General features: G+C 36.0%; 2 protein-coding genes across 2 annotated transcripts in view; one reads left to right on the top strand and one right to left on the bottom strand.

The window, feature by feature from the left end:
• The window catches only part of LOC123672462, a 173,401-nt gene that overhangs the window by 142,461 nt on the left and 18,521 nt on the right, over positions 1–12,419 (bottom strand). The window lies entirely within an intron of this gene.
• LOC123672258 (putative nuclease HARBI1) lies at positions 5,591–6,166 on the top strand. Its single transcript, XM_045606290.1, has one exon. It carries the CDS (start codon positions 5,591–5,593, stop codon positions 6,164–6,166), a length of 576 nt encoding a protein of 191 aa, XP_045462246.1.

The following is a 12,419-nucleotide window of genomic DNA, read 5'->3' on the forward strand; positions in this document are numbered from 1 at the left end:
TTTTCAAAAAAAATGTTGTTTTTACTGATATTGTCGGGATTTATTGAGTGTTATATGAACTTTTTTCCTTTGAAATTGAAAGATCGCATTCCCCGACTAGAAGGACTAATGCGGTAATCAGTATTGTAACAATTATTCACCAAACTTTATGGAAATGACTATTATAGTTTCCTAGAAGAGCTCTGGATGACGGACCGTGTACGGGGGACGGCGGTTTTCAAGTTATTAATTAATTTATTTCCTCTTTTGTTCAAAACATAGCTTCAATCAAACATCCATCAATTCAGTACTTGGAATCCTAGAAATCTGAAATTTCAGGTATGGATTACCATTATCTCGTTTATTATTCACGTGTGATTGAATATTTTCAAATCATACAGGGTTGTTCAGAATCACTAGCTTCAACGAGACAAACCAAAATTATGAAATATTCGTTTCTGAATGAAATGACCGCCATGTCATAAAATATATTGAAAGAAAATAAAATTTCATTTCCGATGATATAAGAAGTCCTAACCTAGATCTAAATTGTGATGTTTCATGATGAGAAGCAAGTTTTCATCCCAATGTCAATGTTAAGATATATTAATATGTACTACTTGTAAATCTCGACTAACAATTTATAATTTGAAACAGAAAGGTTATCGGGTATGTAGTCAAACTTGAACAATTTTAGCTCTTTATTGCTTCAGCCAAGCTTTCGGACAATAACTTGTCCTTCTTCAGGGCTACTGAAAATTACATAAAGTTGTAAAAAACACACAGAAATCAATACAGCAGAACTCACATCAATGTGAGTCTTAAATGTTGAAAATATTTCAATGTCCATATGTAATATGTAACATGCAAGGAAATAACTATATTTTTCTGAATCTTAACACTAGAATTAAACAACGAGTCAAATCTTAAAAGACATATGAACGAATAATGTCAAAGGTTAAAAACATAGAAAAAAAACACAAAGACAAGAGACACAGAGAGGAACGACAACAGAGGACGAGTGACGTCACAAAATGAGGAATTATAAGGCGTTTTATAGTGAGGGAATCATCTGTAATGCAAAATCATCTAATTTGACTCATATTAATCAATTGAACGATGTTACAATGAATGGAATTAATACCATTAAAATCTGAATAGATACTCTGTGTCTCTTGTCTTTGTGTTTTATTCTATGTTTTTAACCTTTGACATTATTCGTTCATTCTTAACTCGACTTAGACTTAACTTGTCCACTGGCTGGAACTTACTGACCTTCCCTGGCTATCGACTTCCCTTCTTCCGGCTTGGCCACACCCTTAGCGCCACTCCGATATCGGGGGAAAGTAACAAGTACCACCCCTAGTACAATAAGAGTTTTGCCGTTCCGCCCACACAAAGCTCTTCGCGGATTCCTGGAAATCTCATCAGCCATGGATCATGGGATATTCTCGAAGGACCAACAGTCACTACGCAGATGTGACATTCGGTACACAACTCCAGTAAATCTCTTAAGATTTACAACCGACATGACACATCTTCGACACCCCGAAGAATTAACACTTCCTTTCTATGTTATATACAGAAAGCAATTCGTTCCCTGTAAATCCATTGAAACTGTTATGCCCTCGATGCTTGAAGAAACTAATAGATCTCCAAGCATCCTGTTGACCATCTCAATTATTTCCAGGGAACAATAACTGGATCCTTCATATCAAGGCCTCGTTTTATATAATCACCTGATGCCTGATGCTTTTTATTATTATTATTTGAACTGGGGTCGTTGTGCTTCGGTAAGCCTTCCGGGAACTGCGACCATGCAGATCTTTTGTTCACTACCCTACTCATTCATAGAAACCCAGGGAGGTCGTCAACGACGTTAATAAAATTGACAACCTCCCTAGGGGCCTTGGCCATTACCTCTCTGGTATCCAGGACCGGCTTGCCCATGTGAATGGTTCTTAGGCCAGCCAGCTCTGGACACTTGCATATCAAGTGTTCGGCCGTTTCTACTTCCGATCCACAGAGCCTGCAAATCTCGTCTGCTGACTTACCCATACGGTACAAATGATGTTTGTACCGACAGTGCCCCGTCAGCAGTCCCACCATCACCCGAAGCTCCGCCCGTGACAGCTTCAGGAGTTTTCTGGTGTAAGTAGGTGAAATCTTCACGAATTTCTTTGCCTGAGCAAGTCTAGGAGTGTTCGTCCAGTGGATTGTCCTACTGTTCAACTCCCATAGCTGGACCGCAGCTTTGTATTGGTCTTTTCCTATCCCACAGAAAGGCTCAGGTCCAGCAGGTCTTAACCTTGATGCACTTTTTGCAAGCTCGTCCGCTCTCTCATTTCCTTCAACCCCACACTGCCCTGGTACCCATAGTAGAGTCACCTTATTTCCTCTGGCCAGTTGCTTTATGGTGTTACGGCACTCCCAAGTCAGCAGAGACCCCTGACAGCACGATTTCAGGGATCTCAGCGTGGTTTGGCTGTCCGTGGTGATGTAGATATGCGCCCCTTTGAGGTTCATTTTGAGACACTCCTGGGCGCATACATAAACAGCCATTATCTCGGTCTGTAGAATCGAGAGCTCACTTCCCAGGGCTTTAGAGATCCTCAGTCTAGGTCCATATATCCCAATGCCGGTGCCCTTCTCTGTTTTTGATCCATATGTAAACCATATGGATGACTTTTTGTCCAGACGATTTATGAAACTTATTGCACTATGACGGTCATTTATAACCGTTTTAAAGGGCGTTTCAAAATCGTAGGTGGTTGGCATAATATCTGTTGCTTATAAAATCTTAGGGTGTTCAGAATTAGACTCAAGGTACTTTTTCAAGGCAAGGCTTATTACAGTATTTCGGAGTACCGCGTTATTTATTGTGACTTGTTGTATACGTTCATTGTAATGTCTAACACGATAAAAAATATTATTATTATTATATCATTATAATTTTTATTCTTCAGTGACAAAGTCGATATTTTCTTACAACCCTTATGTTGTAATTAAACAGAAGTACTTGATAGATGATATTTCCGCATGAATTTTAAAATCATCAGCATAAGCTCGTGAAGCCCTTGATTTTGAACCACCCTGTAAGATTAGGATTATATTTTATTACATGTAAATGATTCACGGCATATTGGTAATTTTCAATTGAAGCTATATTTCGAACAAAAAAAAGAAGTAAATCAATCAATTATCTACTCGAAAACTGCTGGAGATAGAAACAAGGAAGTTAATACATAAATAATCAAGAGGTTACGGCAAATCAAAAAAGTAATAATAATACAGGATGTTCCATTTGAAATATTAAAGTTGTTTTATTTTTCGATATAAGTGGCAACACCCCAGAGCTGAAAATATTTCAGATCGATGGAGTGGTTCTACCCAAAAATAAAATTTTCAATAAAATCCAGGGTACCATCAAACGTGGCCCACACTGTATACTTGAAGTTGACCATAAATTCGTCATGACCATTCCGGATGGAAAAATTAGTCATTGTGACGAATTTATATGCTCCCTGTTCGGAGATCGATCTCTCAAAATGAAATCCTATAGCTCTATCCACTGTTAAGTTACATCTTAAAATGGAAAAAAAATGAGTTAATGAACCATAATATATATAGAAGCTCTCAATGTCCTACGACTTAAAATTCATTTTCGAGAGTATTTTAATTTCACAATAGAGATACATTTCTGAACACTTAGTTGATGAAATTTTATACTCTTACAAATCTCTTGGATGTCGAATGTCGTTAAAAATTCACTTCAACCATTTCCATTTAATTTTTCCCAAGAATTTGAACGCTGCAGCGACAAGAAGAGTGAAAGGTTCCATTATGACACAGGGATAATAGAAATTCTCTATCGGGACAAGGGTCTAATGTTATCCAGCCTCGGTGAATGAAAACTATTGGATTATGAAGAGAGAAAATGTTAATCCCAAAAGTAAGGAAGGCTCTCACGTGAAGTAAAGAACTTTGGAGCGCTGGTTGATTCATGCGCTATTGCGCCCTTGGACAGAAACCTAGAACATTATGAAAGAATTAGGTGATGATTGGTGAGAACTTCAGACACATAATTATTGAAATGAATATAAACATAAAGGCAGAAATATCGGGGTTTATTTGAAAAGATTGTTAGGCAATAAATTCATCTGGCCCCAAAGGAATTTCTGGAAACTTGGAAAATCTTTCCATAATCGAAATATTCTGGCTTCCTCAAAGTGACTTTGGATGTACCTTCTATAACTATTCCTTGATTTTTCAACCGTTTACAGAAACATACCAGAAATATATTTGGAATAGGAATACATTTTTCGTTTTTCATCCAATTCATTATACATAATCGTACTACTTTGCTTTCACCGTTTTTTTTTCCGAAATTCTAGGCATTATTGGTTAAACATTTATTATTTCAAGTATTGTCCATCGCTGGCTACTATTTTCTCCCATTTATCGGGCAGCGTACGAATCCCGCGAATCGATCCAATTTTTTTACTTCTTCATAAGACCGGAAATGCTAGTTAGCCAGACCGTGTACCATTGATCGAAACAAGTGATAATCCGAGGGAGCAACATCTGGAGAATACGGCGGGTGGGGTAGGACTTCCCATTTCAATGTTTCCAAGTATGTCTTGACCACTTTCGTAACATGGGTTTGAGCATTGCAGCCGTTTGTTTTTCAATGCTAGTCTCAAACGTAGTAATTGCATTCGATAACGATCACCTTTAATTTTTCGAGTTGGTTTCAACAACTTATAATACACTACTGAGCATGACCTTGGAAGCGTTAATATTTGGTTTTGCCGTCGACGTGGAAGCATGGCCGGGATATCCCCATGATTTTCTGTGCTTGGTATTATCGTAATGAACCCAGCTCTCGCCTCCAGTTACAATGCAAGCAGCTGTTCACAAGCAAACAAACGCCATTCAACGTTTCTCGGCTTCAACTCGAACGGCACCCAATTTCCTTATTTCTGAATCATTCCAATGACTTTCAGGCGTTTTGAAATGGCTTGTTGCGTCACTCCCATTGATTCTGCCAGTTCTTGTTACGTCTGACACGATTCTTGATCAAGTAATGCCTCCGACTCTGCATCTTCTCTTCCAGCGAAATGCTGGTCTTTGACGTCAAAATCAATGTTCTTGAAACGTTTAAACCACTTTCGGCACGTTCTTTCAACTGATAGCTGCCTCACCATAGGTATTTGAGAGCAGTCAATGAGCATCAGCCGTAGATTTCTTCATATTTAAGCAGAAAATTAAAACCTCCCGCGAATGACGAGAATTTGGTTCGTAAGATGACATGTTTAAACGAGAATAACTTTAAGATGCAGACACAAATCGACTAATATTTCGATGGCATTGGGCCGTATTCTTAAAAAAAAGGTTTTGCTTATACTTGCGGAATATAAAGGAAATCCTTCAGCTCGCATTCATAATATTCCGAGTAAAACCTTATACTAATAGATTATGAGCATATCCTTCACAAAAAGTATTTGGTTATTCATAAACATTACCTTTTACTCTAAATGAAAAGGATATCCTTTAATAATTTAGAGTGTGGTCAGTAGCAGACTCAGTCGTATAGTGATCAGTTGTAGCGATGGCAAATGTTGTGGAACTGAGAGAGATTAAACACTACAAAGAGCGTTTATCAACACCTGTTCGTGATTACAAAGAATTATATCGGTTTCAAGAGGAAAATGTGCAATGGCTTGCTAACAGATTTTTGGGAATAAATAATGCTGAAACTCGAGGAGGTGCGTTATCATCCGTCCTAAAAATGCAGATATGTTTACGCTATCTCAGAGATACTGGGTATCAGAGAGGCATTGGTCAAGAACTGGGTGTAAGTCAAGCTACAGTATCTCGTACAGTGACTGCCGTAATTGACAGCATAGTGGCGCAATCAAATTACTGGATAAAGTTTCCGTCTACGAACAATGCACTTATGGATGCCAAACAGTTATGGCAAAGCAAATATAGGTTTCCAACAGCAATTGGCGTAGTTGACTGTACTCACGTAGGAATTCTGAAACCAAATCGCCATGGTGATGAGTATGTCAACCGGAAAGATTATCCTTCACTGAATGTGATGCAAGAGAAATGTTCACTAGTACCGACGTTAGTTGGCCTGGTTCGGTCCACGATTCAAGAATATGGTGAAATTCACAAATAAGGGTTCAATTACAAAATAAAAACAACGTCGTGCTACTTGATTATGCTGGATAAGGTATAGAGCCTTGGCTCATGACTCCATTCTGAAACCTAGCTCCAGGTGCTGAACTAAATTATAATAACTTTTGAAAAAAGATAGAGTGATAATTGAACGTTGTTTTGGTCAACTGAAACGTCGACTTCCTATTTTGCAACATGTTTGCCGAGTGAAATTGGAGAATGTGCCAAAAATAATTGTTGCCTGTATTGTGCTTCATAACGTGGCAAAAACTTTGAAAGATATCGATTTTGTAGCACCTGAAAAAGAATTGCCAGGAGAAGATCACACACAGTCACAAGCCAACATGCCAACAACCATTTACTCATTCTTGGAGGATATTCTTGCAAGTATGAGGTTATCATTATAAATACGAAAAAAGGAAATGCTTATACTTCTACCTTATACTTACAAGGATATTCTTTAGTTTTATGAATACGGCCCATTATGTTTACAAATATGTACCTAAGCTTTGTTGTATGGCATCTACGACCTATTTATTTCGACTACCACTTACCGCTACAGCCATCTGTTGCAAAATGGCGGAATTTCTTTCTTGTCTACGTTTTCAACGATTCACATGCTCACCAACCCTCAAGTGAATAAAATCAATTGATATCGAAGGTACATATTACCAATAATATAATCTGATTCCCTTCATTAGGTACAGATCATCAAATTTTCATTTGGTATTCCCATGAAACTTTTTCGAACGCTTCGGAAAAAGCCCCTATTGGAGAATGAAGCCCAGGCTTCCCCTGAGATGTCATTCATCCATTGTGATCTTCACTAACGAACAGAAATAAATCTTTCGGTTCTTTTCAATTCTGTTTTTCAATGGGGCGTGATAATTCAATCATAGACTTCTCGGGCGAATGGCTTTCGATTCGAATACATGTCATTAGCGGGAAAAAGATCATTTAATTAGCGTAGAATCAGATCAGAGCTGTTCGCAGAATTTGTGGAACATACAATTTCTACTATTTTGTGAAGTGAAATCGAATGAGTAAACGTATTTTCGTACGCTATATCCCCAAAATGTTGATTGGCAACATCAATATATCGTTAGTTCTAGGTTAATTGCTGAGACTAAATATAAGGTCTGTGGTGTAGTTGACTCTATGACTGTTTATTCACTGATATATTTCTATGGTTGAAAATTAGTGGATCGCTGACGGTCAATAAAGTGTGTACGTTTAGATGAAATAATATGTGAATAGTTGTATGAATTCTTACGGGCTTGGAGATCAAACTTATGGTATCATTGCATTATAAGATATGCTTATATGATTTTCAGGAAAATTCCATAATGTGTAGAACATACAGGTAATTGGTTGCTAAAACACAAGACATGTATTATTCATTCAAATTAATTGTTGGTATCCCTTTCATAGTAAACCCCTTCGTTCGATTCATCAACGCCAAAAATAATACAATAATTTAGAAAATTCAAAGCAGTCTACTTGATGGTTATCGAATATAAATATCCAAGTAGGTATTATATGCTATTATATGAAAATAGCTATTTGATAGATACGTCTCTATTCACCAAGAAATACAATTTCAACTGAACAAAGATTATTATTTAAAAGAAGAAAGAACAAAATTATATGAGATTGCACAGTATATAAGGTGCTTGAATGAATTATGAAGTCTCATTGGATTTTGTTTCATCTCTCTGTTTTATTGTTCATTTCTATAGCTTCGAAAAGTAATACGTGAAATTGAAGGAAAAACTAATCGAATGGTATCTTCAATCTTTTTGCAAACTTTGGAATTAGAGGGACAGAAAAGGACCACAAACTCCTTCAATCGGCCCGAATCCTTTTTGTTGTATAGACAAATGTACCTACAAGAAAGAGAAATACTTAAGCGAAATCTTCTGGTTTTGATCATTCCAAAAAGTTTCTTCGAAACTTTGAGACTACGAAATCCAAGAAGTACCTAACTCGATCTTAGCAAGAATATACTACACCTCCTCACAGGGCATTGTCGCATTAGGAAACACAACATGGAAATGGGTCTAGCAGAAAATGACAAGTGCAGATTCTATGGGGTGGAGGAAGAAACTCCATATCACCTGGTGACAGAATGTCTCGCCATCACTAGCCAACGCAAAATCTGCTTTGGACAAGAAACTTGCGGAAGTTAAAAATTAGCCTCCTTGAAGCCATCCCAGATACTGGAGTTCATTAGAATTCTGTAACTGATGGCAGGCAAGCTGTAGATCACGTTATGGCGAGAATAGCTCTGATGGGGGGCACAATAGACCATTAGGTGGCGGTGAAACGGAACCTCCTTGATTAAATCTTACATTTTAATCTTCATGCGAATTAAATGAATTTCGGACATCCAATATCAATTCTCAATCAATCAGAATATTTGCCTGCGATTCCTATGTCCGAACCTATCAATTTCAGATAATTCTGTCTCTCAATTGGAAATTTCAACTCCATGTTCAATATCAAAAAACTTGCTGGAACTTAAAACAGCTAGAATCTGATAATTCTTTCTCGAAGGTTTATTTTTTATAATGATAATTCAATGTGCAACGACATTCGAATTCATATCTCGAATTTTCAAGCTTAGCATCCGAATCAGGTTGATACATTTGCAAGTCAATGGACGAAATTATTAGCTTATTGAATTCTGCCATATTAATTGACTCGCAAACACGAAAGTCAGAATGTTTATTGATTTTATATAATTCAAAATGTTCAAACATAAAGCTCTTGATGGCGATATCACGTTTGCAATGAAATATCGGACACGTTTCGAGCCTGCGTTGAATGATTCAATTACATATTCCGTTGGATTGGATGCAATATTCATTCCAGATAACATAATTAATCATTATACGAGTGAGTATCAACTCTTTGATTATCCTAGGTCCTCAAATTCTGACGACGAAAAACACCGAACACAACGAAGTGTAGGGACCAAACAGAATTTACCTCTCGTCTTCAATATTGGACTGCACTCGAGTGAACGTTGTGAACTAGATATTGCTTTCAATTCTATTCAACTTTGTGTACTGCTACAGTAGGAGTACAATCATTATAACGATAGATATAAAGGTTAATTGAATTTGCGCTTTAGGATTTTGAAGTGGAATGAAGTATTACATGATGACGAAGAAGTACTTACAAGCCTCTATCGTAAATTGCCTTATTATACGTTAAGAATTTTCAAATAAAAAATATTATCTATTCGATCTTGTTGAATGATGGTATTTTTTCAGTATCGCATGCCTATGAGAAATGTCAGGATAAAAAAAGGCATAAGTTCAAAATTTTATAGCTCCTTTTCGTGAAAAACCAACTCTGTAAATCTAACTTTTGATATAAGTATACAGAGTGTCCCGGGAAGAATGCGACAAATGGATACCATGAATTAAGGACATCATGGAGGACTCGTATCGAGAAGTGTTTTAATCTCCTGAGAGCCTTCGTTTGGGATATACAGGATAATGTTCATCTTATGTGTGAAATTTCACAGTTCAATTACTCTTTAACAAATTTACCGAATAATTTCAAATTTTGAAGTTTTGAAGTCACCCTTTACTATCGCCTTCCTTCAATATTTCTGGAATCGAATAAATCAGATACGGACCAGGAAAACTACAGACATTTTCTATTTTAGTGAATATTGGATCACCCTTCACGTGAACATTATGATTTTTTTCTATTTTCGTAACCACAAAGAAATAATTCATAATAAGAATTCTAAATCTCTGTTTGGCACGTTCATACAGGGCGATCAATAAACATTCACTAAAGAGTGAAAATATTGAAGTAATGCGCTAGTTAAGGGTGACAAAACTACAAAATTTGAATTTTTTCAGTCGATTAGTTAAAGAGTTATTGAACTGATGAGATGAAAATCACCCTGTATATCCCAAACTAAGGCATTCACGCGATTGAAATCTCTTGATACGAGTCCTCTATGTGGACCTTCATTCAGGATATCTGTTTGTCGCATTCTGGACACCCTGTATATGCCAACGTTTTATGGTTGATTATTATTATTGTTTATAAAATTATAAATTTCTATAGGATTTGACTGAATTATTGAAGGAAGATGTATAATAACCGTTCCATGCTTGATGCAAAATTTCTTATTGATTGCATCATCAGAATCGTAAAAAAGACTACTATCGAAAAAAAAAAACGAATAAATGAAAATATATTCGATCGAGTGTCCAAAATTTTATATTTGATTGATCAAAAATTTGAGCAAAGCTTTGAAAAAACTTTCCAATATTTTCGTAGAAATATGTGTCAGGTTAGTTTGTTAATGTATAATAACCACTCGAATATTTATGTCAAATTTAATGAAGATCAAAGTTTTCACCTAGATAAATTGAATTTGAACAATGACATCGTAATAAATCACATCTCATATATATTTATGTGATATCCAATGGGCATGAATGAACAAGCTCTCAAAAATTTCTTATGAGTAATTGTTTTTTAGGATATTTTTCTAAGCCCTCTATATATGTAAAGAAAACCACATTTTATTAGTGTGCTTTCTTTTAGTTTTCTAGTTACCTGGAATGTCAGTAACTGACATTCATTTTCTTAGAAGAAAAATATTTGGCAAATTTGAATAGGGCAAGTGGGTCATGTGGTACTTTTTTTGCCGAGGTCTTTATATATTCGTTACAGGTGTGTAGAAATTTTCAAGAAAAAAAAAGTTCAAAGAGGTTTTCAGTATGTGCTCTTTGTCATGGCTTTGAGACGATGTTACCTGATGTTTGTCAACGAATGAAAGTCGACCATTACAGTTTTGTTTATGCACAACTGTCAACCCCCTCACGTGAAAAATTAGAATGTGTAAAACACTACGCTTCAGTTATGATCTTAAGTAGGTATGTTATTAGTACGTTTCTACTGAAGAATGTTCAAAGCGCTTTGATTATTGCATCCAGAAAGATGGTGGTCATTTTCAACATTTAATTTAACTTATCTATTTTGTAATGCACAATGATTCTCTGGGTGGTACCTCAATGCCGAAATAAATTTCCAATGTCACTCCATTTTTTTTTCTCCATCAAAGGGTTCGTAGGGGTTGAAAGTTGTGCATGAACAAAACTGTAATGGTCGACTTTCATTCGGTGACGAATTTCATCAGGTACCATCGTCTCAAAGTAAATGAGCCATGACAAAGTGCACATACTGAAAACCTCTTTGAACTAACTAATTTCTCAACAAGAAAAAAAGGTTTCCCACTTTCTCTACTCAAAAAATTCAGAGGGTTGATGGGGATGGCACAGGGTGCAACAAAAATCCTTAAAAAATGCTTAAAAACTTGGCAAAAGTGTAACAAAAATTGACCTGTCCCAGGAATTTGTTGCCAAATATTTTTCTTCTGAGAAAATGAATTTGTTCTATAATTTGGACGCGCACTGTAGAGTTGTGTATAGATCTAGGTGAAACCTCAAAATTCAAAGGATCAAATTACATCACTTATAAGCTCGGAGTAACTGAGCATACCTCCTCCATGATGAATAGATTTTCATTGCGAAGACCTACTTCGAAAGATTTCTGAAATCCGAATATGCAATATTCTCATTATTCCAGGTCTAACATGAATTTTTATTTTTCGGTGGAATTACGGAATACGGCAGGTATTGTACCACCGTGAATTTTCATTCAGTAAAATCATATGAGTCTGAGTGGAAACCGACAACATTCCCCAAGAAGAAACGCCATTAATATATGGAAGGTAACCGAGGTAATTCATTTTTGTTACCATGACATCTAGACTATATTTCTCTCTTGGTATGTTCACAGAATCTGACATGCATGAATATAGCCTAAGGATTTCACGAATCTGGGACAAATGAAATTCAAATTTTTCAGTAAAAACCTCCTTATGTCTGAAAGCTCAAAAAAATGAACTATGTCGGCAATATTTAGAAAGGGATTGATAGTTGTACTCAAGCTTAGGATTTTATTCTATTTCAATCTGACAGAAATTTATGTGATCCATTTTCCGCTTTTTGCTATTATTCGTAACATTGATGCAGAATAGGAAGGAGCATTATTTCATATTCATCATTTTGAAGTTATGAAAAAGCTGCGTTAATATGTTAAAAATCATATATTTTTCAAAATTTCAACTAATTGATTTTATGATATTATGTAGTATGTATTGTCTTTAATTGATTGAAATCCTGGTGTTTTTTGGCCAGTTCAAAAAAGCTATTCCA

Source organism: Harmonia axyridis, chromosome 2 (genome assembly GCF_914767665.1).
Source record: "Harmonia axyridis chromosome 2, icHarAxyr1.1, whole genome shotgun sequence".
In the NCBI taxonomy this organism is placed as follows: domain Eukaryota; kingdom Metazoa; phylum Arthropoda; class Insecta; order Coleoptera; family Coccinellidae; genus Harmonia; species Harmonia axyridis.